Raw genomic sequence first — 26,409 nt, 5'->3', positions numbered from 1 at the left:
GACTTCGAGCTCGCTACGGAGGCGGTGCTAAAAGCCTGCAGTATGATCGTAAAAAAGGCTGATAAGAAAAAGGATCGCGCTCTTATTATCAGTCACAAAGAGAAGCTCATGCAGCAGCTTTTAGAATGTCATGAACCCGCTCTTTTACTTCATCTAGCAGCTCTAATACTCTTCACCACAATCACAGGCTGCATTCTGCATGCGTCCGGCAAATTCGTTTCGACCATCCTGCAGCACATTCGAGCTACTCTAAATGAGTCACAAAACGCGCTCCTCCTGCGTTATCATGGTAAGGCTGAAGCATTTAAGCTTCCGGTTTATATTCGATCACGTAGATATCGGGCTTATTTCTTTTTATGTTCTTACTTTAATATTGATACATCATAATTTTTTTGCAGATCTTGTTCTGCAAATGCTGCAACAAGCAACGCCTGACAGTCAGGAATTCAAGTCTCTTAACGAACAATTGCAAACATTACAAGGGGAGGTTGTGGACCTCGCTCAGAACTATTCCCGAGCATCCGTATCCAAGGCTGAATAACCTTTTATTCAATAAACTAATAGACCCCGGGAATCCACTCTGGATAAATGTTCAAATTGAATTTCACTTTAATTGGTTATGGTCTTATGGAATTGTTAAGTATTGTGTATATAATTTAAAAATGGTTTTTATTATTGCTATGCACAGAAGTGTCCTAAATACAATCAAAGTAGTTTTTTAAAATAAAAAAGTTCTGCATTTTGTATCACTTTTGTATCATTCCAATCGAAACAGTATGATTTGTCCCAATTGAAACGGTCAAATTTATATATATGCTAGACAAGATTTTCTAATTGAAATTTGGTCTTAACCATTCTGTCTACCTAAAAAACTCATAAAAATTCAATTATATAATTAAACATGCTTATAAAGGTATTTACAATCTGTTCTCATATAAGTTTAAAGACCGAATCGTGTCAAGTATGAGCGACGTTTAATAGAGCAGCCAGTTATTGCGGGAGTTGTTTAATACTATGCTCTCTATTTTGTTTATCTGGACTATTTGCTTATGCTTCGACATACCAAAAGCCAATACCATACCACAAGCCATCATTGAGCTAAGTATAAATTCTGATAAATGTGTAAGTTGTATTAATTATTTTACTTTATAAGCTATGTAGTCTTTGTAATATTTGCTTGGCCTTGTCGCAGGATTGCCTAAAAATAAATTAATATATATGTATATAATGTATATATAATTAATTATAAGTTAATTATCATTTTTCATTTACTTACATAAGTAGTGGATTGGTGGCATCGCAATTGTCCAAAGTTTGTCGTATATAGCTAATGAATACCTCCAAATTCTTTAGCGTATCGCTGTTCGTCAGCAGCCAAACTGTTGGTAATGTATTCACAATAATAGAGACTTTGCTAATAGCATCATTTGGTGTGCACACCCGCATGGCCATTAGTAGATAGCGATTCAATAGAGCTCCAATTGCTAGTTCTCTTAGGGGTTTGTCTGCCAGTATTCCCTGCCAGCTAAGAAAGTTGCGAAACAGTTTAAGGCCACTGCAAAACTGACGTTGAAAGAACGAGCCTTTCGCCTCTTGCACCCTAGAATTTAGGTTTTTGCATAAATTTAAATATATTTATATCTCTATGATATAAATACGTGCTCTACATACTGTTTAGGAAAAATGGGTATGAAAACATCATTTTCGAGTGCGAGTCGCATGCGTTCCATGATTGTCTCAAAAAGCTTTTTCAATTGCTTATTGCTGCTGTTGAGCGGGAATTCGCGAGTCAGGCGGTTGATGAAGCCAACCAGACGTAGCGTTTGCGTCGTGGACAATGGATCCCAACATTCCGCGACCAGAGCTTAAATATTGAAAAAAAATACTTAATAAGTTACTATAAATTATGCTAGTGTCATAATGTCTTACAATTCACTTTAGGCAATACAATCTTTTCTATAAGCGAAGGCACAAGGTTGAGATCCGGATCCTGTTTGAGTTGTTCAACCGATTCATTCGACTGACAAGCGTAGAGCATACAGGCTTGATACCAATGCATCGTCTCAATATCTGTATATTCCTCCAGCAACGGTGACCAGAGGAGCAGCTCGTGACGTACAAGTGGTGCAAGCAACTTGGGCAGACAAAGACTGACAAACGCGTCTTGATACGAACCCATATCCGTTTTACGCCATGCATAGAACTTAATGAGTATCAGATCAATTTTACAGAAATCATCGTTAACGTCTTCAAATGCCTCCGCTGCTTGCGTCTCGATCAACGCTTTCGTTGCTAAGCACTGTTCCTGTTGTTGATCGGCTATCTCATCATCGCTGGACATGCCATCCAGATGCGTGGCTAACAAATAATTTCGCTCACGTTCGCAACGCCGACGCGTGCGTCGACCTTCCCGCTCAGCCGCTCGACGTACTTGCTCCTCGTATTCCGGTGTTCGACGTGCTGCTGCTAACACAGGTTCTGCGAATTTTAAATAAACATAAACCGAGTAAAAAAATAAAATTGTTTCAGTTCCCTTACTTGCAGCCTCCGCCATTTCCTTTGCCTGATCGCGGACATCTTGCCGCCTTCTATTAACCAAATAGCGTTGATTTTTACTATAGAGTTGCAGGGCGCGTTTCTCCAAATCATTTATTAACGATGACTTGGCCGCCAGACAATCGATCAAATCGTTCACATAACATTTGATCTCCTGATAGAATTTATATTTAGCCGCCGCCGTTGGCGCATTTTGTTTGCACTCGTTTTGTTGCAGCTTCAAAGATTTCAGCTCGGCCTCAATGCGCGCAACGGTCGCATTGTGCTCATCATTCCGCTCTCGCAGTTCTGTGAGACGCATTATAATCGTGGAACGCATCTCCTGCGGTGTACGCAGAGCTGTAGCCTTTGATTTCTCTCGCTTGGATTTGGTGAGAGTCGAACGCAGAGTGGCTGCCATTGCATTATTCTTGTCTAAGTTGGTCTTAGCATAGGCCTGCTCCAGCAACGTCGCAGTCGATGGCGGCACTAGATCCAGATTCAATTCGAAAGCTCCATCATCTGATCCGCTGTTCACTGCCGGCTTGATCATGAAACGTGATAGCACAGTCTCATGCTGAGCGTGAACCAGTTGTGCACCAGTAACGCCTTTTCGTATTTGCTGATTCTCCCATTCGTGCATTTCGCGATCGGAATCTTCCTCAGTTACTAAAGTGTGAATTGAACGTATTGAAAGATTAGACAATTTATCCTGATCAATTAGTACAACATAAAAACGTCGTCAGGTCTTGCACAAAATGTACTAGCTATCTAGACTACTACATACAATCATTCTCAACGGCATAGAATTGTTCGCGACGCTCTTCACGCTCCTTGCGACCTGTTATGTCGTTCATATCCATGCGCTCTTCATCGTCCGACTGATCACCCTCTACATCCTCCCTTGGTAACCGTGTACTGAGCTTTGGCGTTTCCTTGGGCTCCTCGATGGGTATGTAGTCAACAGCTCCTGAAAAATTTATATTTTTTATTATAGTTATTAATAATAATATATATATATTACAATAAATAATATAACACTGTGGATTTACCTTGCTCCCTGGCACGCTGTCTACGTTTTCGTGCTGCGTGTATCATTGCAGCATCTGGTATGGAACCACTTTCTAGCATTTGCTTCAAGTGCTCCGGCTTTGAGAACCGGTGTCGCGTCTTATCGTGGTCTCTATCATCTAATTCATCATCATCGCTCATATCGTCGCGACCAGCACAAAGCGCAGCACGGCCATTTAATAGCACATCAGGAGTTTCCGACTTCTTGACCACAAGCTAAATTTTGGGAGCAACAATAAAGTAATATATTATTAAATGCATATAAAAGATAAAACACATTAAAACAAATATTATACACAGTCCAAGATTGCTTTTATATATACAGAGAAGATTAAACAAGGCCTCTCTCATCATCTCAAATCTAATCTCGAACTGTGTTTAATTTTAGTAAAAAAAAACATGCATTAATTAGTTACGTTGCAATGGTTTGCTAAAGTATTATAGTTAAATATGCATTCGGAATCTCTAATAAGCGTAAACTTATTTACAATATATATTATAAAACTACTGACAAGGATTTGTCTTATGGCTTTTTCTTATTTTGATATTTCCAATTTTATGATTTCATCTATACATTCAACATTAAGCCAAAGACATATCCAAGATTATATTATTTTTAATTTTTTCATGCTGGAAACTGCTCCATATTATTTTTATACATATTTGATTTTATACGTAAATCATAAATAATTGTTGCTTTTTTTGTAAAAAATTGAATAATAATAACCTTACCACAAAGTCGTCTGTGCGTATTTCGGTTTGGATCATATCATTATCACACTTTTTACTTTTACTTTGTACGCTTGCATTGTCGCTCGCTATCGATGTACATTTATATCTACTAGAGAGATTGGCTGACCCAGCAGCACCAGAACCCGAAGCCGGAGCCAAAGCCAAAGCCGAAGTGGCACTGGACGACTCTAATTGCTGCATATTACTACCATTCTCATAACCAAAATGTCCGCTGTGTCCCGTTATTTCCGCTCGCTCCTCGCGCTTCTTTTTCCGACGTTCCTTGTCCAGCATTCGCATTACTTTCTTGCTGTGCGATGATTTGCGCACTTGAAACACTTCTCCATCGTCCTCTGCATCAACAAATGAATTAATCAATATAAAATTTAAAATAAGGAATTTCACTAACCATCGTCAGCAAAGCTGAGAAGAGCCTTTGGCTTGTGTTGGACGGTGGATCCGCTGATTGCCCCACTGTCATCGGATTGTATTTTTTTTTTGTTTTTATCTTTGTCACGTTTGCCGGATGCGGAAATTATTGGCGGCGGGGGTGGGGGCGTTTCCAAATCTCCATGAATATCCACAGCCGACACATCCTCGTCCTCATCTGCATTGCTGGAAAAGACCCGTCGTTGTATTTTCTTGGGCTTGCGAAAAAGCGACATTTGCTACACTTGTGCCTATTAAGTTAATCGGAAATTGCAGTAATTAACAATAACTAAATCCAAATTTAGCTTACAAGACGTTTTCGCAAAAAAATTTCTTCTTCGCTTTTGTAGTCGATATCACCGACTCGATATATTGTAGCCTATCGAATTTAATTAAGGGTTGCAGTAGAACATATCATGAAATGTTACTCCACTCGTTAACAGTCCCTACTACTCTTTTTAATGAAAGCCATTTTATTTAAATAAATAATAACAGACGGTCGAGTTTGTTGTTAAGGAAATAATTAGCTTAAAGTTATTACTAAAAACTTCAGCTTTTACGAGTTCAAAATTATTAAATTAATAAGCTTTGGCGCCCTTTGTATGTGCAAAAAAACTAAGTTCTCTTTTAGCTTTGTCTTAACTTTTTTGATTACTTTATTTAATCGATGGCTTAAAAGATATATTATATATAAATACACCTAATAGAATAATTTATTTCAGTTATGACGTCACGATCGCGTATCGATGGCTACGAATGGCGTAATTAGTAACTCGATAAATCATGTAAATTAGACTGTAAAAATGAGAAAATAAAAACACACATCGCATTTATCGCAGACGTGATATCGATATTATATCAACAATCCTAGTACTGGGCAAAGATGGCTGCTTTATTTTTCATGGAATTTTTTGTTGCTGTAAAATTAGTACGTTCCGTGCGTTAAAATATTGTTGCTTGTGTATACGTGTTAATAATAATAATTAAACTCCAACAACTTCGCGGACACACGGCTTAAAGTAAAACAACATAGCTATTGTTTGGCAGGTAATAGGAAAAGTGTAGAAAATTCCACACAAAAAACAGCAGCAAGTTGGGCCATATATATATGTCCATATATATAAATATATCAGTGTGTGCTAACGTGTGTGTGTGTGCAAATGTTTATAAATAATTTATAATATTCAAAATCAAAATGTGCATGTGTACGATATCTGCTTGATGGTCGGCCAGCAGAAGCGGAGCAGCAGCAGCATTGAAGGCGTAGAGGAATGCTAGACAACAGCAGCAGCCGCCGCAGCTGAGCAATAGGAATCAGGTAAGGCTTAAAATGTGAACGTGAATGTAAATGTGAACGTGTATGTGTATGTCATATTTTGGTGATGTTTTGACATAAGGACATCCCAACGCCCTTTTTACGCGTCGTGCTGTCTGTCTGGCATTAATTCTGCGTGTGTGAGCCTGAGGACGTAGTGTGGGTGAAAGTGACGAAAGCTGGCGCAAAAAGGATAACACAATCAGCCAGGCTGCTGTGCCAATAAGAACTAAAGCAATTTCATGCTCTCATTTTTTTGCTATCTGCCTTCTATACGCATTCCACGCACAGGGCGCGTCTTGGCAGTCGTCTCTCTCTTTCTTGCTCTCTCTCTCTTTGTATGTGTTACATGAGCGCAGCTTTCGTGCGTATGAGTGTGTTTTTGAATAATTTTACTGTTAAACATTGCGTAAAATATTTTTGCAATGTCAAAATTGCACAAACATACACGAACATACATGTGTATGTGATTTATCACAGAAGTGATAAAACCCATAAGAAATCAAACAAAATCTATTACTAAAAATCAAATTAAATCAAAACAAGCTTTTTATGTTTGTTGTCTGAGGTCAAACTATTGTTATGTATATACATAAGATGCGAGAAATCTTCGAAATAAATATATCCACTAATATACACACAGGAACATATATGCTTGTGTGTATATATTTGTTTTTGCCGTATTTGACGCTGTCAAAAACGAAAGCAAAAAAACAACAACAAACTACGCAATTTCAACAACAAAAACAGCAACAGCAAAACAAAAACACGTTTTACAACTCTGCGCTCCAATGGCGCGCAATTTTGCTGCTGTTGCCTTTTAGGCTTATTGTGAATAGCAAGCGAGGCTTCACATTCACACGCACACTATATATATATATGCACGCATGCAAAACAAGCGGCTCCATGAATGACCAAATTCAATACAGCTACAATAACGACCACAGAGCAATAATTAACGGCAATAACCGAAGCGTAGCGCATCGTAGTTTCCGTTGTAGTATATGTGCGTAACTTTGATGCTGTTGTTGTTTTTTGTTGCTTTTGCTGGTCAGTCGGCAAAAGTGTTCGTAGCGCTGACGTCACACCTTTGAAGGCGGCATCTGCTGCTCTTGTTTTTGTTGCTACTGCACCAAAGCTTTCGTTATGTGTAGTGCAATGCGCGTGGGCGTTGTAGACACACTCCTGTCTCTATATGCGCATATGCGTATATAAATGTCATATAAATGCTGATCAAAGAGCAAGTTATCATTTGATTAATTCGCTTTCTGGCTTCCACTCAGAAAGTTTTGGTTATGTAAGACACAATTTAATTCGCTGATTTTTTAATTGAGCTAGTAAGAATTTTTTAGCAAAACATTTAACATTGCTTGCATATTTAAGCAAAAGTGCTTATCATTATATATTTTAATTATCAGTTTTATGACGCGTGGGTTTTCATGGAATTACATTGGAGTACCTGTCGTTATCGCTATCGTTGTCGTTATCGCCGCACACATTACTGTAAAAGCACGGAGCAAGTTAAAACAGCAATATTGTTGTTTATGATGTGTTTTTAATTCAATGTGTATATTCGCTGTGCTCATTTTTCTCATTTATTTGTATATTGCTCTCGCTGCATATTTGACCTGAGATTTTTGTTTTTTTTTTTTCTTTTTCGCTGTTTCCTTTGTTTACTTCGTATGCGGCGTTTGTTTGTGTTTAACGTGTATTTGCAACCAGACTTATTTTTAGCACAATTTAGCTGATGCCTATTTAATTGTGTGTATGTGTGTGTGAATTTGTGATAGTCTCAGTATTGCTAGTTAAACTTTTTTCATCGTCAAATTTGACTTGTTTAGAGTTAGATTGCGGAAAAACTGATAAGTTGAAAGTATTTATTGTTCATGTATTCAAAAAGGGCTTGAATTAGGTATATCCAAAAAAAAGTACAAGACAACTTACTATCCGTTTTTATAGAAGATACCCCACAAATTTATTGAAAACTATATAAACTAAAAATTTATATGTATCTACATGTATCTATCAATTTATATGTTTCTATACGCAGCTTTATTGCAGTTTTAAAAGTGTCAACAATGTAACAAGTGTATTTAAAAGTCAAGTATGTCGATGTTGCTCTTGCTTAAATTCCATTTCAAATTCCAATGCAAGCCAGCACGAGTGACGTCAGCACGACTATATCTCTCTCCCACTTCCAGCTCATTTTTATATGCAATTTCTCTATTCGCATTTGAGTGCTAAGCTTGTACAGTTAAAGTTGGTCGTGAGAGAGTGGAGGTAGGTGCGTGTGTGTGCATGTCCACTTGTGTTAACTGAACAAACACATAAAACGCAAAGTTGCAAAAATTGGCAAAATATCACGAACTGCAGTAACAATATCAACAAATATAACAAACAACGCATTTGTTTTTATGTTTAACTGCAATTTGTATGATTATTATATTCTCAACCAATTGAAATCAGTGTATAATGCCTTTGTGAAATTGTAAGCTACAGTCAGAAGGAGAAGTAGTAGACCTCGAAAGGTACACATGTATATTAATGATCAGGACGACAAGTTAACTTAACCAAAATTTTCACCCAGATTAAAAAAAAATTCTGCAAATACCTGAGACTTGTGATTTGGCAAATTTGGATGACATTATTGTGTTCTAAAAGTGTAGATTGTATATAGAGCAAATGTTATTCAATAATTAACTTCCTATAGTAAAGCCCAAAATTCAGCTGCAGAAAGAACCCAGTAAGGGATGAGCGTGCATAAATATTTATCTAAAGGAATTGGAGTAGCACATATTAACTATCTTGATTACACAGTTAAGCTCTCATAACGTACCGTTAGCTTTTTTGTAAATGTCATTTAACACAAGTTAAAAAAAAAACAAGCAGAAACAAAATCAAGCGACTAACTTGGTTTGTCGGCCAACAAATATGGTCAAAAAGCCCAAAAAAAGAATCTCAGAAAATTGAGCAACATTTGTTATTGTTAATTATGCTTTGGCAATTAATTTTAAAGCCAAAATTAACCAGAGCGCAGCGGTAACAATTTTAAGTAGCATGCGACACGTGTGAATTGATGAAAACACATATGTATACTGAGGTATGAATTGGAACGTCTCCCATGCGAGAAACCAATGCACACTCACGTCAGCATGCTGTGTTCAAGAGAGATGCACTTGTTACTCTCTTCATGACTAGCCCCACAGCAAGTGCTATGCTTTTGCACTGCTTATAGACTTAACATTGAAGAGTTTAGTGTAGTGTTAAACAACCTAAGCAAGGAACTTAACACGTTGTGCTCTCGTCTGCGTGCAGTGCATTTAAGACACACACGCAAAGCTATGCACAGGCCGTGTTCAAGAGAGCTACACTTGTTACGCTCTCTATGAGACGCATACGCATTTGTACAGCCAATCTAAGCTTGACTTAACAGTCGCTCACTGCGCTGTAGGCTCTCTTGCTCTTGCTACTTCCACTTGATGCCGGTTACCTCTGTTAGACTTAAGTCAGTTAGAGACTTGCAAGCAAGCCGATCGGTTGGAACAGCTCGGAACGTTTCGCCTATGCGCAACGGCTTTCGCGACGCGTCGCGTGTTCAGATTTCGTTATTGCCAATTATCGAATTGCAATTGCTTTGTCTTTTTTGCAATAACTAGCAACAATTAATTAAAGTTAACAGCAATGTGTACAAATGCCTAATAATGCAAAAAACGATTGTGTAACAAATATATTTTAAAATTTTGTAATAATTAATTAGATGCATGCAAAAATTTGTTATTTGCCCTGAAGGAAGATTAAACTCTTTCCATATGCAAATTACTAAATTGTTGAAAAAAAAAATAACAAAACTCTGACTCTGAAATGTGTTATTATTAAATATAATATATGATATGAAATTGAAGTCAAGTTTTTTGGTGGCGCAATAACCTTTTGTTTAAAAGGCTTTCGATGTGTTTTGTTTAATTTTAGTTTTCAACTCTATTGCGTATTAGCAGAAATTGTTTATATTGATTGAAAACAGGGAAATTTGTTCAATAATATCTATGATCATTATATAAATCTTACATGTGGGCCTTGGCCGCATCTAAAATATTTTTTTTTTTTTTTTTTTGCATAATAAATTGGCAAATGTGGCACTCTAAAGATGTGTTTTAATTTTGCTCAGGCTCAACCCAATTTGAATATTCTGTTATACGCCTATTTGAACGCTCATACCATATGCTTTATGGCCAACCTTCTTTAAATTTATTTTTATTTCTGTTGTTTACCTAGAAATTTAGTTATTTACCCCACACTCCATAGTTAACCTCTGCTTCAACTTATTCCAATTGCATGAATCATTAGCTTTTCGCAATTGATTTCCACGCTAATTTTGGCGACGTGCTGGCACTCGAGATCAGAGGCAAGAGAGTCTTTGACAAAAAGCTCGTGGGCTTGAGGCTCGTTGAACGTTGGCGAAAAGTCATTTTCAATTTTCCAGCGCATTAGTCACCGTCTCGCCTTAAACTGTAACTAGTTTTGCCGTCTCTATCTGTCTTGATGTCTCTCTTTTTCTCTGTCTGCCCCCTCCCCTAAAACGTCCCTCTTTGACAATTTTCATGCTGCTAATCCACGTAAAACGTCATCATCCTGAGAGAGTTGCTCTTGCCCAAGTGAAAGTGGACAAAATATCAACAACAACGATTGCAGACGCGTGAATTAATTTTTAGCGTATTGGTTACTCCAAGCAAACAGAGTCTACTGCTTTTGATGGAATTTATGTAACAGGCAGCATTCAGAGTAGACGATCCATAGTATATAATATTTTATTCAGGATCAATAGTCCATTCCGTCCATGAGTATGTGTGGACCAATAAGAGCTAGAGTTCATGTTGGTTTTTCCATGAACTCTATTTTAAACTTGACTTAGTTAACTTCAATTTTCCGGCTGTTTCACAATGCATTTAATAATGCATTTTCCACTATGTATGTATAGATACGTCTATCGAGTTTTAGAAATAGAAACATAGGGTATCTCCTAGTCGAACACGTTAAGTAGTTTTATTTTACGATTTACGTTTTGTTTCTTTTATGCACATATTTTCTGTCTAGTTAGGCAATTTGCCATTCACTGCACACGACGCCAAATAATAAAACAAAAATTAAAAAATAAATGAATAAAAAGCGATTGGAACGGAACCGATCCCCTCAAATAACCAATAGCATACGGCCATTGGCGCATTTATTTTCCAATTGCATTTCATTTTATTGTTTCACCTCTATTTTTCTCTTTTTGTAGCTTTTATTTTTCTTTTACACTCTTTTTTTTAGTGTACGTGGGGCATTTGCAATTTGTTAAACTGTTTGCTGGGTTATTCTTAAGTTTCTTTATTATTATTTATGATGTTATATATTCAATATAAATATATATATATTATATAGAGTAATATATAAAATATAAGTTTTAGTTTTACGAATATTTAAAAAACTTCGCGTCGCTCGCTCTACTAGGTTTCAAGATCAATGCGTTCATTCATACGAACAAGCAAACAGATAAACATGGCTATTCGCATTTATATTGTCGGCGTGGCTGCCTGTTACAAATATTTATTTGTGATGCGCACTTTAGGGTATTAGGACGGTGTTATACGTTTTCTACAGTTTTCACATTTTCCACACGTTTTTATTTTATGCGTACCTGCCTGGCTACAAATTAATTGTAAATTTTTCAATACTTAATTAATCTTAACTGCAACGCCCTACAAAACGTACAGTGTACCAAAAACAAAGTAAAAAACAAAAAACGCAACTTTCACTTAGGCGCATTGCAGATATATGTATATACTCTTATGTGTATAATATATGAATATCTATTTGTACATTTATTATATATATATATATATATATATATATATATGAATGTTCATGCAACAGGTAAAGCTGCAGGCTATCTAAATATAATAATAATTTGAGTGGCGCTTGAGGATATCCCCATTGTTTTTCTTTTTGCTTTATTGTGTTTTTATAGCCTTATTGTCTTATATTATTGCCCACTTTGTTTTTTACTCAAGTTCAGGTTTTTTCTTTTTCTATTTTTGTCAGTTTGCTTTTATTTTGATTTCGCTTTTCATTTTGCATTTCGTTAAGGCAACAACAAAAACTTGTTGTGTCATATTTCTGTTTTGTTGCTTTTCCGTTTTTGTTTTTTTAATTAGCTTCTTTTTATTTTGAATTCTTCTTTTGGTTGCTTCTTCTGTTTCTATGTTGTCTATTTCCTGTCCAGAAAGAATTCGAGTCTCTCGATAAGCAATCGCTTTCCACGTGCTCAATTCTGTTGGCTTTCAACTCATTTCCATAGTTAATTGTTCCCTCTCGATTGACATTTGTTCTTAAATTTCTAGAAAGAGTAAAACATATGTAAAAAGTGAAAAGATCTTTAAAGAAAAATCATGCCTTGGTAATGAACGTTAAATACAGAAGACTCTTGCAAAACTCTATTTCGCTATTATAGATTGAATTGATTTTTGAATCTGTTCGATTTTTAAACTAAAGTTTTATCTCTTATTGAAAGTACTTACTGTACTTTTTGCATATCTCTCTCTCTCTTTTTGTTAACCTACCAACTGTCTAGTTGAGAAAAAAAACAATGCAAATATGCATTAATTCACACCCAATTAACAGCTCATAGAAAAGCAACGTGAACTATGCAATTCGTATTCGTATAGAGCTTCTTTTCTTTTTTGTATAATACTTTTAGCTGCACATTGAGTGTGTCGACATTTGCACATAACTGTAAACATTTCACCTGGTTGTTATTTGCGGACTTTCCCAACGTATTTCTGACTGCCTTGATTAAGATGTCGTATGTACTATATAAACAAAAACTGTAACAATGGGCGTTGTCTGCATTCCCACGCCTAAAATACATGTGCCTACGTAAATATATATATATAAATATATATATATTTATTTATGTATTTATTCCCGCAAATTCCAATTCAATTCGTGCTGCGTGTTTTCCCATCCCATAAAAAATTAACAAATATAGAAAAATAAACTAAAGTATGAGATACTATATGCCCTGCACCCACTATGAGAAATTATTGAGTATTATTTTTGGTTCTAGATGTTTTTTAAATTTTTGGATAAAATGATATTAATGATAACCAGGAATCTACATAAGAAACTGTCAATATAAAGCTATGTGAAATCTTATTAAAACCAAGTCGAATTATCGATAATATATACACCAAGTTGAATAAGACAGAATATATATATACCATAAGATATTTGAGGATATTAACCCTATTTTTTTTCTAACAATTACTTCTTAGATATCCAAGTATACATTATTTCTTAAGTTCAATTATAGTTAAAATACCAATACGAAAAACAACTTCACAATTACTCTTACTACTGCTCTATATAAACCCCCCGCCCCTTTGATCTCGACTAGTTGACAAATATGGAGCACAATTTCTGCTGCTGCTTTTTGTTTCACTTTTTTTTACTTGTTCGCTTGGATTTTCTCCATAGATATTTTTAATTTGCGCATTTTGTTGTCTGCACTGTCTGCGTCGCGGGCATTATCATTATTTGTAGTTCCTTTATTGCCTCGGTGCTCCATTGATTTTTTAGTTCCCCTCTTTTGTAAATCGAAAAAAAGTCCAAGTTTAATTAGTATTATTACAAAGAAATACAATTTTTGCAGTGCACTTTGTTTGCCTTAGGCATTAGCCTCGATTCAACTGGGGCAGGTACACGAGCTCTTTTGGGCTTGTCTCTATAGTAGCTTCTCCATTGTTGCTAATGATTTCGATAATGATGATGATGCTGATGATAATGGTTCTGATGATGATTTTGATGAGTTCAATGGTCTGTGCTATAGCAGTTAACATAGAGTACTTAACATTTCTATTGGGTTTTCTAAACATTGCAAACGGTTAATGATATTTATATATAAATATTGTGCCTTAAATAGAAGGTATTTTATAAGATAAATCAAAGGCCAAAACTTCAAAATTGAGAAACAAAATGTATACTAAATGGTATTGTACTGTTAATAGCATTATATAAAAATTTGGCTACAAATGCTATATACGATTTAAAGTTTAAATGTGTTGGAAACAATTTAAGGTAGTCATCGATGATTCCAAAAACCGTGACATTCCAGGATAATCTACTTGAGAAGATTAAAATTTGCGCCACCAAAAAAGTAATTAATATGAGGTTTTAAACAAAAAAAAATATTTAATATACATACGTTCTTAAGTGTGTGTTTGTAAATTACTTATATTTTGTATGTGTATAAATATATGTGCCTAGTGAGTGGGTAAGGGCAAAGGAAATGCCGTGTGGAACATGGTGACAACTATAAAAATAACCTGCGATGGAGTGTTTATCCAATCCAATTCGTATCTCACGCCCACGCAAACGAACGCATCAACAGCAGCCACTGTTGCAGCTGCAGCAACAGAAGCAGCAGTTGCTACTGCTACTGGCAGCAGTTTGAGCAACGACAGCGACAACTCGCAGACAAGTAGTGGCAGTCAAACCGCAAGCGCCACCAACCAGAGCCACAACAGTCACAGTACCAAGTCCAAATCCACACGCACCAATTGCAGTCGACATCGAAGTGGAGGCGTGGCAGCCACGCAGGATACTCGCAGGCGTTACTATTATTTTGGCAGCAAGGATGTCTATTGGTGCAAACAGAGCTTGACGCGTAGCGCCAGCAGTCTGGGCCACCGGGAAGCCAACAATAGCACCACCACAATCACTACTAGTAACGGTGGCCAGCTAATTGCCAAGGCGCGTCGCCGTCCGCTGCAGCTGTGCAGCAGCCTGAGTGCCGCATATGCACCGCCAAAACGAAAGGAATTCTATTTTTGTGATAAATATGCATCCGGTGGCTCTTCCAACTCCACCACCAATAGCAATAGCTGTAGCAATGTCAAGCACACGGCAACAGCCGCAACTAACACAAGTGCGCAGCCAATCGATGTGCGTTTGCTGAACTTTCTACGTAATGCACAGCGCAGATTTCAATCAGCATCGACAACCGTAACAACAGCAGCAGCCGCAGCAGCAACAGCAGCAGCCGCATCAGCGACAACAACTAAACCAAAGTCTGAAATCAACAGCAGAAGCAACACCAAAGAACGTGCCTCAGCTAGGAACTGGGGCAACAACAATAATAACACCAGTAGCGGCAACAACAACCACAGCAGCTCTCTGCCGCTGATAATCAGTACCGATGATTGGTTTGGTTAGTATATAACAATAGATTATTCGATAGGATAACATATTAAAAATAAATATAAAGATGAATGTATGTAACCATGCTTAGTTATATTAAAAGTATATTGTTATCTCTCATATATATACATATCTACCTATATATATGACAATATACTTCTGGAATAACACAAGCTGTGTCTTAATCAATTATTAATTTCTAATAACAGAAAAATGATCAAAATTCTGTTAGCTGTTAAGTGCTTTATTTTGGCCAGACAACGGTTGGAAAAAATATACCAATTGACCAATTGACTTGAGAAGTATTTATTATTAATAGTTATTTCAGCGACCAAGACACCAGAGCCACAAGGAACATAGTTTAAATTCCTGGCTAATCTATAGTTCTGGTGTTGTCTTAGTCGATTATGATGTATTAACAGCTTACGAATAAATCATAAAAGTACAACAACAAAGCCACCTTAAATACAAAATTCTATTTTATTTGCGGTTTATGTGGTTCCTCCTCCTTGGTATTTTTTTTCTTCGCGTTGCATTTTGCCAACGAAATTTCATAAGCCGCAAAGTAACATCTATGTCTCTATAAAACATGCCAAAACAAAAACAGCCCTGTGCTCAATGTCGCAAGTGCTGTGCTGCATATAAAGATATAAAGTTACCATCGTTGCGCTTGGTAAATCATCAAACATCGAAACCAGACAACAGCTAAGGCAACAGCCCACCAACTACACATTCAGCGCCTTGTTTTGGTTGACATTGATGTCGGGTTTTGAGTTTTGGGCTTTGGATTTAACAAAACCAAAAGAGTTAGTGTCCAATTGCAAGATGTTGCCGACTCCAGGGAGCTTGCCGAGTAACCAATGAGGCTATAAACCAATATTACATTTTTTTATTTTGGGATTTTAAATTTAAAGTTGTTTTTTTTTTGTGAATATTTTGAAAGTGAATGGATCGTAGTTTATTTACACTCCTACAAGAGGTATTCCAAATTGGTCATAAAGAATGTGTTAATCTTATCTTATAAAAAAGTTATGGTTACCTTCTTTAAAAAAATATACTATAAAATCATCGTAATCTACCCTATAGTTCTATGTTATTTAATGGATAAATACAAATATATTTCCAAGAAAAATAAGCTAGCCGACTTACTAAATAACTGACTGAATGCCCCACAGGCAACTCGCAACAGCAAATGGGAGGGATGGAAATTGTATATGCTACAGCAAGTATATATATGCAGTTCAACACTTAACATATAGAGGTAAAAAGTACGTGAGAATCTTTTGTATTGCTTCCTCATTGTATTCAGAGTTAAGGAAGGAACCGAGCTGAAGCAGAGAGCATGGGCGGGAGTAAGGGAATCAAGAAAGTAATTTTGTTTAGTTTCGAGCTGGAAAGTGTAAAATAATAATGAAAAGAAAGAAAGAAGTAACTTTAGTCAGTTAGTCTGTCAGTTGAGTGAGGCATAACAAAAGGTGTGAATGGGACGAGCGGAGGAATGGAGGAATGGACCGAGCGGAGGCCACATGATGATGATAGTATGAATGGCGTGCCACAGTCACATTGAGAAGGCAGGCAGTCAGGCAGACTGGCAGACTGGGGAACGGAGTGCCTTGCTCCGCTGCCTTTTTGTCCAGCAATTTGCATACATATGTGTTGCATGCAAAGCGGGACGTTGCAAAAACCGCAAGCAGACAGCAGGAAGAAGGAAGCCAATTTACATACATATAAACAACATGCAAACTTACCTATATAGAGACACTCATGCACACATATCAGCTCCTATATAATTAATAATTACATGGGTACTACCTGTGTGTCAGGTGGGCAGACGATCAGCCTGCAAGTGGGTACCGCTGTGAATCAGTTTGAGGTTAGAGTTTGTTCAATGTGAATAAGTCCTTGAAAAGGATTTTTCTCATATCGTGTTCGACAGACATCTGCAATTATATTTATATATTTTTTTATAGATATTTTTTCTTTAGGCTTAGGCTGTCTGTTATTGACTATTTTTATCCTTTCATATAGGTGAGCTAGGAGCAGTAAATGTACTTTTATTGAATAATATAAGGGATAGGCTAACCACCATTTTGGTATTCCTTGAGTGTACTTTTTGTGACTTCATTTATCGCAATTTTTTATGTTTATTAGTGGAACTATATTTACTTTGATTATAATGATATATGTGCAGATACATATATATTTCTAACGTCAGCATGTCATGTAATATTTAGTTGTTTTCTTTTAAAATTCCTATCTATTTTTTTGTGTTAGTTGCAAGTTAATTCCTTTTGTAGAATCGCCAAGAGAAAATCGATAGTTAATATATATTTGAAAAAGCGATATAATAATTAAATTGTGTTATTTGCAGCAATTGCAATCTTCCTCATTTAACTTACGTAATTAATTTAGAATTTGTTTAGTTTTTAATTAGCTATGTGGTCGTCTGGCAATTTGCGCAACCTAATGAGAATTACCTCATCCATAGCCATAGCTAAACCGATAATATAGCCATATAAGCAAGTGCCTGTTGACTGGCCTGGCATACTGCGCATTTTACACACACCCACAGCACGCTTCCTACATTGATTGACTCAAGTATGTGTGTGACAAAATAAAATAAAATAAAAGTGCCGAATGAGAGATACCCTACACACTGTATGGAGCAGCTGTGCGATGAATTTTCACTTCTTTCAAGTACATACCCAAAAGTCCTTTTTCACGTAATCGTCAGGTATGTCGACTAGGATATACCGCAGTCCCTGGGAGTAGTTAAGCTCCTCGCTAGACATTCAATTGTGCATATAGTAAATATATGTGTGTATATCTGATAAGCTTTCTTTCAAATGTGTTACCCATTCAAATGGGTATAGGGTATGCAAATAAATAAAACAAACCATTGTCCATGAATCATTGATGTTTATGGATGCGTTCGCACTCATGTCCGGCAGATCATTAACTTTATTTTTAAAGCCCCAACCCTTTCGAAATATATGATTATTTTGTGCACTCAACAATTGCAATGCAAATACTCCTCACGATATATATAGCATTTAATTATAATAACAGCCGGCCTGACAGGCGACAATTTCAGCCAATAAATATATTTGAGATCATTTTTCATGCAATTTACTTGCACTTAATGAAGCTTTTCGAGTTTGTTGTTTGCTTTTTTCATATTCTTCCTTTGTTTTTTTATACGTATACCTAATGAACACTTTGTAAACACGCGTACAATATTTTTTATACTATTTGGTTATGCATTTGCCTTTTGTTTACTTGCTTTTTACAATCTCTTTTTGACTTGGAGTTACGGTAGATATATTTTGGTTTATGTTTACAGTTCGCGCGTGCGTGCCTTTGGCAGAGCAGCAAACTCAATGCTTCGATAAATATATATCGATAACACGCATTGGCATTTCAGCTGTTTCAGCGAAACTGACATATCAATTTGCATAAAACTCAAGTGCCAATTGGCAAATAGAAAACGTTGAATGACTAATTAAAAGCCAGAGTCCAAATGAGAACTTGTACCCATGATACATACAATGTAATGTAGGTACACCTATAATGTCATCAAGTCTAGCGGGTGTTGCCAGCTCTATGTTGACAGTTATAACACTCTTTACCCCGCCCACCCAAAACTCAGTTATCGTGCGTGTGTCATATATGTAAATGTGTAATTACATTAAGCTTCGCATCACAATGACTTGGCTTTGTTTGCTTGTCAATTTTGTAGCGTCAACATATTTATATATGTATATATATATAGCATCCATATGGCATCTGTTCGAGTATACAAATATATCCGTCTGAGTCATGCACGACAATGAAATACGCAAAATTATTAAAATTGAGATGCGCTGGGGCAGGCTCTCTCAGATCCTACAGTCGAGATGACGCTGAAGGTCAAGCATCAATTCTTTTAAGCCTTTGAGACAGTAAGATAAAAATAAACGAGTGTACTCTGGCGAGAATACCCGACTAGAATTTATCATAAATATATATCATAAGTATATATATCCTGTACATCTAGCTCTAACTGATTATTACAACATTAAACACACTCTCAAGCTAATGACCCAATTTCTTTTGAGATGTATTTGCTCGTTCATGCTCGGTGCGTCCTCTTGTACACGACGTTAACTACAGGGTATAACGCGTATAAAGTTCGTAATTTATATTATCATGGGGTTAACTGCAGTGACATTTTGAAAATGATATCAACAGCTACAAATTATAACGCACAAAGATTATTTTAGTTGAGATAATGGGACTGCACAGAGACTAATGACTTCAATGACCATCATAACACATCTGTCATATATGACTTTCTATATACATATATTAGTTTAAAAAGTAAGTCTATTGACAAGATTTATACATATATTTGTATACATATTTTTTTTTCTTCTGAGGTGTGTGCTGCTTCGTTTAACGAAAAATTTGTTCAATTCGATCATTAGAGTAATTGCAATTCGTTGTATTGTCAGATACAAGTAACTTTGTATCGATTCGCGTGACTTTCGATCGGGAAACTAATGATAACGTTGACTGATGACTGCAAACCCTATTTTCGGGAAGTCATGCACAAAATAATTTCAAAAACATCAAAAAGAAATAATAAAAGAGTGATAAATCATACACAAAAGTGTGGATAATTGCAAATGGCATGAGTCTCATGTACAACGGATGTGGTTTAAAAATGCTATTTGTATTTCGAATTGAGCAAGGTCAAAGCTGAACTTGGCTAATTTGATAGGCTTTTACCCCAGCAATTGGAGTTGCAGCACCTCCTTTCACACAATTGAAACGTAGTAAACAGCTTGAAAGACGATTCTCTCACGATAAATCGCTGTCTCGCCACACAATGAGAAGAATCGAAAATTAAATATGCTAAAAGTGTTTCCGCAATGAAATTTACATAAAATTTGAAAATTAGGCAATGCCAACAGACAACATGCCCAACCCAAACTGATTTCAGACACAATTGCGAACCAAATGAATCCAGAGAACTAACAACAGAAATACAAAAGCAAAAACGACTAAAAACAAACAAGAAAGAATGCACTCGAGTTTAACCAACTGTATAATAATTGCTTTCGGTTTAGAAATAGCTAAATAGATCAATAAATAAATTATTTTATATAATTTGTAAGTCAGCAGCAGAACTCAGCAGCAAAGAACCCATCAAAACTTTGATATTGCTTAGCCATAATACAGACAAGAGCAACATTGGTCACAGCCAATATACTCTTTTCTGACTTCCTGAACGAGTATAACTAGAAAATTTTAAGTTCTACGGCAGAAACTAAATGTAAGTTTCGTCATGCTGCGAATTTATGGCTAAATACATTTAAAAATACCTTGAGTATTTGAATGTCCCACCTGGACAACTGCTGATTCATCGCATAATTAAATGTAAAGCATTTTACGATTGCAAAAATTTACATAGTAATAACGCTCCACTGAATTTAAAAAAAAAAAACTATATATATATATATATTTTTTTTTTAAATTCATATATATATATATATTAAGTTAAATGTAAATTTAAGCTAATTAGCTTAAAGCTAAGCTAAATATGAATTGTCTCAAATTGCCTTGATGTAAAAGGTTTTATTAGCTGGCAGGTCTCAAGGCTATTAGTAACATGTCATATACCCTTTTTATATGATACACAAGGATTACAGGGTATTTGGCTACATGTGAACAGTAGCTGAAAGTTACTCACAAAATCGCACAGTAAAAGTTTCAGTTGTGCATGTCACATGCAAATGTTTTACATTTGCCAAAATCTTACCATATTTCTCGCTCGCTCTTCATTCGCTATCTCGCTCTCACTCGATCTGCTTTTTCTCTCTCTACGTGCGTGCGAGGGCGTTGCTGCTGCGCTTTATTATCGCTGGTTTAATATGCGTGTAATGTTTCCACCAACAATTTAAGTTTGCTAGTGTAAATAAATATATATATATATATATATATAAATATATATAAGTGTATTACATATATATTTGTTGTTTTTTTAGCTTTTTGCGTAACTGTTGCCGACTGTTTAGCAAAGTTATTTCACCTGCTTAAATAAACGTGCATGGGATTAGCTAAATGTGTGATACGACTTCCCAATGACACTGATAAACACTTGTATTTAAGTTATGTTTTTGATATACTTAAGATAATGACTATATCTCAGCGCGTGTCTAAATACAAGCACAATTATTTTTAAGAAATGAATTAGATAAATTAAATTATATCATATACACATTAATCAGTCACTTCAATATAATTATATATTCATATTATACAGCATTCTGTGTTTATATTTTATTCTCTTTCATTATCTGAGGAGTATTTTCTGTTATAGGCTCTTTCTGTATGAATAAAAAGTGCTTCCTCGTCCTATGGGGCTGTTTTTTTTTGTATGCTGGAATTACGATATTACGATATAAAAGCTAATTAACATATAAGATAATGTGAACAATGCTGATAAAATTAAATTAAATTAATTAAGCAAAGTAGCTAAAGAGACAAATTATAGTTTATTAACTTGTGTCAATATATATATATATATATATATATATATATATATATATATATATATATGTGTGTGTGTGTGTGTGTGTGTGTGTGTGTGTGTGTGTGTGTGTGTGTGTGTGTGTGTGTGTGTGTGTGTGTGTGTGTGTATATGGGTAAATTATTGTTGGGTGGGACTTCTTTTAGATCACTTTCGTAATGCCGTAGGTGGCCAGGGCGTTGCCTGTCATGCGTTACTCAGTTGCCAATAAAAATGTATCTGCTTCATGCCGAGCTGCACTTGAATATGAATTTGAACTTGAAATCCTATTAGCGAATTTTTTGAGTAATACTTGAATAGTTGAAAATTGAATGAGCGAATATTTGCCATTGTGGCAGTGTGTGTATGTATGTGTGTTGCGCGAGCGGGCGTGTGTGTGAGTGTGACTGAGGGTCTCTCTGTCAAAGATTAATTTATAATGGCCGCTAAGGTGTGTGCTGTGCTGTGTTGTGATTAGATTAGCAGTAAAGTGCTAAGAATTTATCCATTGACTTAATGAATTTTCACATAAATACTTTTACAGACGAAGAAGCAAGCGAATCAGCAAAGGAAACACAGGCAGGCTTAGCTAAAACAAATAACCAGGCGCTGATAACCGTTCAGATCAAGCAGGGGAAACGCCAACAAATACAACTAAAGCAAAAGAAACAACGCCAAATAGCAACAGCAGCAGCAGCAGCTGGGGCAGGCGGACAGGTGACAACGCCAACAGGTGAACCGAACGTTGGCAGCTGCAAGGTCGAGGATATGAACAGTCACGCGACCGCCACACAGAACGGACAATCAACGGTCGTTGGTCATCATCGCGGGTACTCGCAGCCATCGTCGATCGCTGCCGCTGCCGCGACAGCCGCGTCAGGCGGCACAGCCGGCGATCCATGGTATCTGCAAGCGACTGGGCATCAAATGCCGCCAACCGCTCCGCTGAGGCACAATAAACGACCTGCACCACAGCCCAATTCCATGGGCGTGGTCGGCGTTGGAGTTGGTGTTGGTGCTGCAGCAACGCTACTGCATCAGCAACAGCTGAGTCAATCCCAGCCACACATTATGCCGCCAAGCATACCACCGCACCATCATCATCATCATCGCGACAACAATGCGGTATGTCAAAAGCTAATTGCTGGATCAGCAAGCACATTCTATTTAAATTAAATTAAGTTCTTAATTCAATTATAAAGTACTCGGGGTAATCAGAAGGAGAAGAACACAATAATTGCAGGTGCATTACAGTTGAAAGTGATTGTCTGTTTTTTAAATTCAAGTGGATACAGAAATGCTCACCTAGACTAGCACTATATTAGCAGTGGGCTCAAATGGATATGGAGCGTTATAAAATTGATAATGGTTATAAATAAGATATAAACGTGCGTCATGCGGAACAATCTTATCTAACGTGCAGTTAGATATTAAATTATTCTAAGCTCATAATAGAGGTAAAGCCTAATGAATTAATTAATTCAGTTTATGGGATAAAATATAAATATTATCAATCTAATTTATAGGCAAATGAATTAAATTCACGACTAATAGATAAAAAACTCGGTTCTCATTCTGTTACAGCACCAAACAGCATCAGCAGCCGCAGCAACGGCTTTACATCTGTCATCGCATGCACTAAATAGTCATAATTTAATCAACAATCATTCGCCAAAATCGCCCAATCAAACACAACAGCAGCAGCAGCAGACGACGACAATACAACAGCAGCAACAGCAACAACAGCAACATAGCATATTGTCAACGTTTGCGCCCGCAACAGCAGCAACACCACATGTCCAGGCCGAACAGGCTGCTGCATCTGTAACGGCAGCAGCTGTTGCCGCCGTCACACAGCAACAGCAGCAGCAACATATGCAGATGCTAGCCAACTGCGCTTCCAGCAATAATCTAATGTCCTCCTCTCTAACGCTACAAGCGCCGGTTGGCGTATTGCCGCCAAAAAGCTTAGTCCTGAGCAGCAGTAGCAGCAACAGCACAACCAGCAACAGTAACAACATGCCAATAGTTGCTAACAGTGGGAGCACCACCAGCAACAGCAATACAAGCAACAACGCCACCAGCAACTGTAGCAACACCAACAGCACTGCAGGCATGTCCACATCGCTGCATAGCTTCGATATAAACGGCAGCGGCGGCAGCATGGACAAGTGGACAAGTGGATCCACAACTGCAATGAATCACGCATCGCTATCGCCTACGGGCGCACCGCAGCAGCATCACCTACGCAAATGTGAGGTTAAACTGAATGCAATGCCGTAAGTTGAGAATTGAAATTTCTTGAGAATATATACATTTACATACATTCATAAAAATAGTAGATTCCGAAATAAAAAGGGAGTGTCTGAGGTCTAGTAACTATGAAGTAGTAAAAAAGTTCATAGTCTCTATTTTACTTTCATTTAAAGCATAAATCACAGATATGATAAGTATCTGAATGCAAGTTTAAAAATAAGATTTATTCAGTTTTTAACGCCAGTTATATCTACAGCATTTGCAGAAAGAGTTTTGATCGCCTGTAGCATCCCTTTGATATACAGATATATAACATAAAATTCAGGGTATATTGCTTGCTATAAATGAAAAACAAAACATTCTGAGATAGGGTTTGCCTTTACAAAACTTAACCAAGGTCAATTTAAGGCTGTTTTTACTCTTATATCACTCTGAAATGCTTGTGTTAATCATTATCTTCCATTAGCTGGTTTCATGGCAGCATAACGCGGGATGAAGCGGAACATTTGCTGCAGCCACGCGAGGATGGGCTATTCCTAGTCCGTGAATCGACCAATTTTCCCGGCGATTACACGCTGTGCGTTTGCTTTCAGGGCAAAGTAGAGCATTATCGTGTCAAATATCTGGAGAACAAGTTAACCATCGACGATGAGGAATACTTTGAGAATTTGGGACAACTGGTTGCGGTAAGTCGAAACAGAATTTCCGAAGCCATAAGTATTAATAATCTCTGTTGACCACCCTTTAGCACTATGAGGCCGATGCGGATGGACTATGCACCCAACTGATTAAGTGTTTGCCCAAATTGGGCAAACAAGAGTTTTGCATTAACTCCAAAGAGTTTGTGGATAAGGGCTGGGTTATACCTGAATCGGAGCTCCAGCTGCGCGAAAGCATTGGCAAAGGCGAGTTCGGCGATGTCCTTCTAGGAATACTACGCAACGAGAAAGTCGCCGTCAAGATGCTCAAAGATGAGGGTGCTGTGCAAAAATTTCTCGCTGAGGCGTCGGTAATGACGTAAGTTATATATCTGTAAATATTTAGAATCTACAGAACTTGCTTAATTAACATATGATTTTCATTGATAGAACGCTGGAACACGAGAACTTAGTCAAGTTTATTGGCCTTGTTTTCACTAGCAAGCATCTGTACTTGGTGACCGAATACATGAGCAAAGGATCGCTGGTTGATTATTTGCGTTCTCGTGGACGACAGCACATAACCAAAAAGGACCAAATCAATTTCGCCTTGTAAGCCCCTAATATAATATAATGTCATAATATATATTTCTCATGCGTTATATATCTTGCACTTGGATTTGCAGCGACACGGCCTCTGGCATGGAATATCTGGAGGCCAAAAAGGTTGTGCATCGAGATTTGGCTGCCCGTAATGTTCTTATCTCGGAGGATTGTGTAGCTAAGGTATCCGATTTTGGTCTGGCACGCGAAGAATGCTATAATCTTGACGTTGGCAAACTGCCCATCAAATGGACAGCGCCCGAAGCACTAAAAAATGGCGTAAGTTTGTCTAAAGCTAAAAAATGTAGTTTAAGTCATAGTAGTGTACAAATTATAATGCTTAAAGTTTAGTCTGAATCAAATTTGACTTCGATTCAGTATTGTTTTCAAAAACATCTTACTAATTTGCTAATTATTTTTCATAATTCCTTAGCGCTTCTCCAATAAATCGGATATGTGGAGCTTTGGCATACTACTGTGGGAAATCTATTCCTTTGGACGTGTGCCTTATCCCCGAATAGTAAGAATATATGATCCATGATCTATAAGTTAAATACACTAACCGGTTTAACCTTTAGCCATTAGCGGACGTAGTGAAGCATGTAGAAGTTGGCTACAAAATGGAAGCACCGGAGGGTTGTCCAGCGGAAATATACGAGATGATGCGTCAGGCGTGGGACTTGAATCCAGTGAAACGGCCAACATTTGCGGAGCTAAAGGTGAAGTTGCAGCAGCTAAACAATGCAACAGCGTGAGAGGCGGGCGAGAGCCAAAACAACAACATTAGAGATATAAAAGAAATCAATTCAACAACTAATGGATATTTATGTTTGAAACAAACTTTGATTTGAGGGCTGGAAAATAAAAAAGAAAATCCGCCAAGACAGAACGAAAGCTTAATTTACACACTGACACTGAACGCAACAATTTTTCGTACCAATATATATAAATATATATATATATATATATATATATATATATATATATATATATATATATATATATATATATATGTAATTATTTAGACGTATATAACTAAT

The 26,409-nt window shown here is 36.8% G+C and overlaps 2 protein-coding genes across 3 annotated transcripts; one reads left to right on the top strand and one right to left on the bottom strand.

Moving 5' to 3' along the window:
* Positions 1–847: 847 nt before the first annotated feature.
* LOC111598633 (PAX3- and PAX7-binding protein 1) lies at positions 848–5,147 on the bottom strand. Of its 2 annotated transcripts, XM_023313976.2 has the most exons (10): positions 5,078–5,147; positions 4,748–5,018; positions 4,339–4,691; positions 3,588–3,822; positions 3,323–3,505; positions 2,539–3,204; positions 1,930–2,478; positions 1,672–1,864; positions 1,277–1,600; positions 848–1,198 (listed from the first exon to the last, which is right to left on the bottom strand). In XM_023313976.2, the coding sequence occupies exons 2-10, from the start codon at positions 5,001–5,003 to the stop codon at positions 1,147–1,149; spliced, it is 2,811 nt and encodes a 936-aa protein (XP_023169744.2). In that variant the 5' UTR covers positions 5,004–5,018; positions 5,078–5,147; the 3' UTR covers positions 848–1,146. The 2 variants fall into 2 exon arrangements, with proteins under 2 accessions (XP_023169744.2, XP_023169745.2); XM_023313977.2 differs by lacking the exons at positions 848–1,198; positions 1,277–1,600; positions 1,672–1,864; ... (1 more) ...; positions 2,539–3,204; positions 3,323–3,505 and having other exon boundaries at positions 3,705–3,822; positions 4,334–4,691.
* Positions 5,148–9,613: 4,466 nt separating this feature from the next.
* LOC111598516 (probable serine/threonine-protein kinase cdc7) lies at positions 9,614–26,304 on the top strand. The gene is made up of 10 exons (XM_023313791.2): positions 9,614–9,800; positions 14,387–15,329; positions 22,417–22,997; positions 23,457–24,151; positions 24,595–24,814; positions 24,877–25,145; positions 25,217–25,378; positions 25,453–25,648; positions 25,803–25,889; positions 25,948–26,304. Exons 2-10 carry the CDS (start codon positions 14,423–14,425, stop codon positions 26,122–26,124), a joined length of 3,294 nt encoding a protein of 1,097 aa, XP_023169559.2. The 5' UTR covers positions 9,614–9,800; positions 14,387–14,422; the 3' UTR covers positions 26,125–26,304.
* The last annotated feature ends 105 nt before the right edge of the window (positions 26,305–26,409 follow it).

The sequence above is a fragment of the Drosophila hydei genome, unplaced genomic scaffold (assembly GCF_003285905.1).
Source record: "Drosophila hydei strain 15085-1641.00,03,60 unplaced genomic scaffold, DhydRS2 tig00008139-arrow-pilon, whole genome shotgun sequence".
NCBI lineage: Eukaryota > Metazoa > Arthropoda > Insecta > Diptera > Drosophilidae > Drosophila > Drosophila hydei.
Note: the sequence above shows the minus strand (reverse complement) of the source record. Positions and strands in the feature narration are given on the sequence as shown.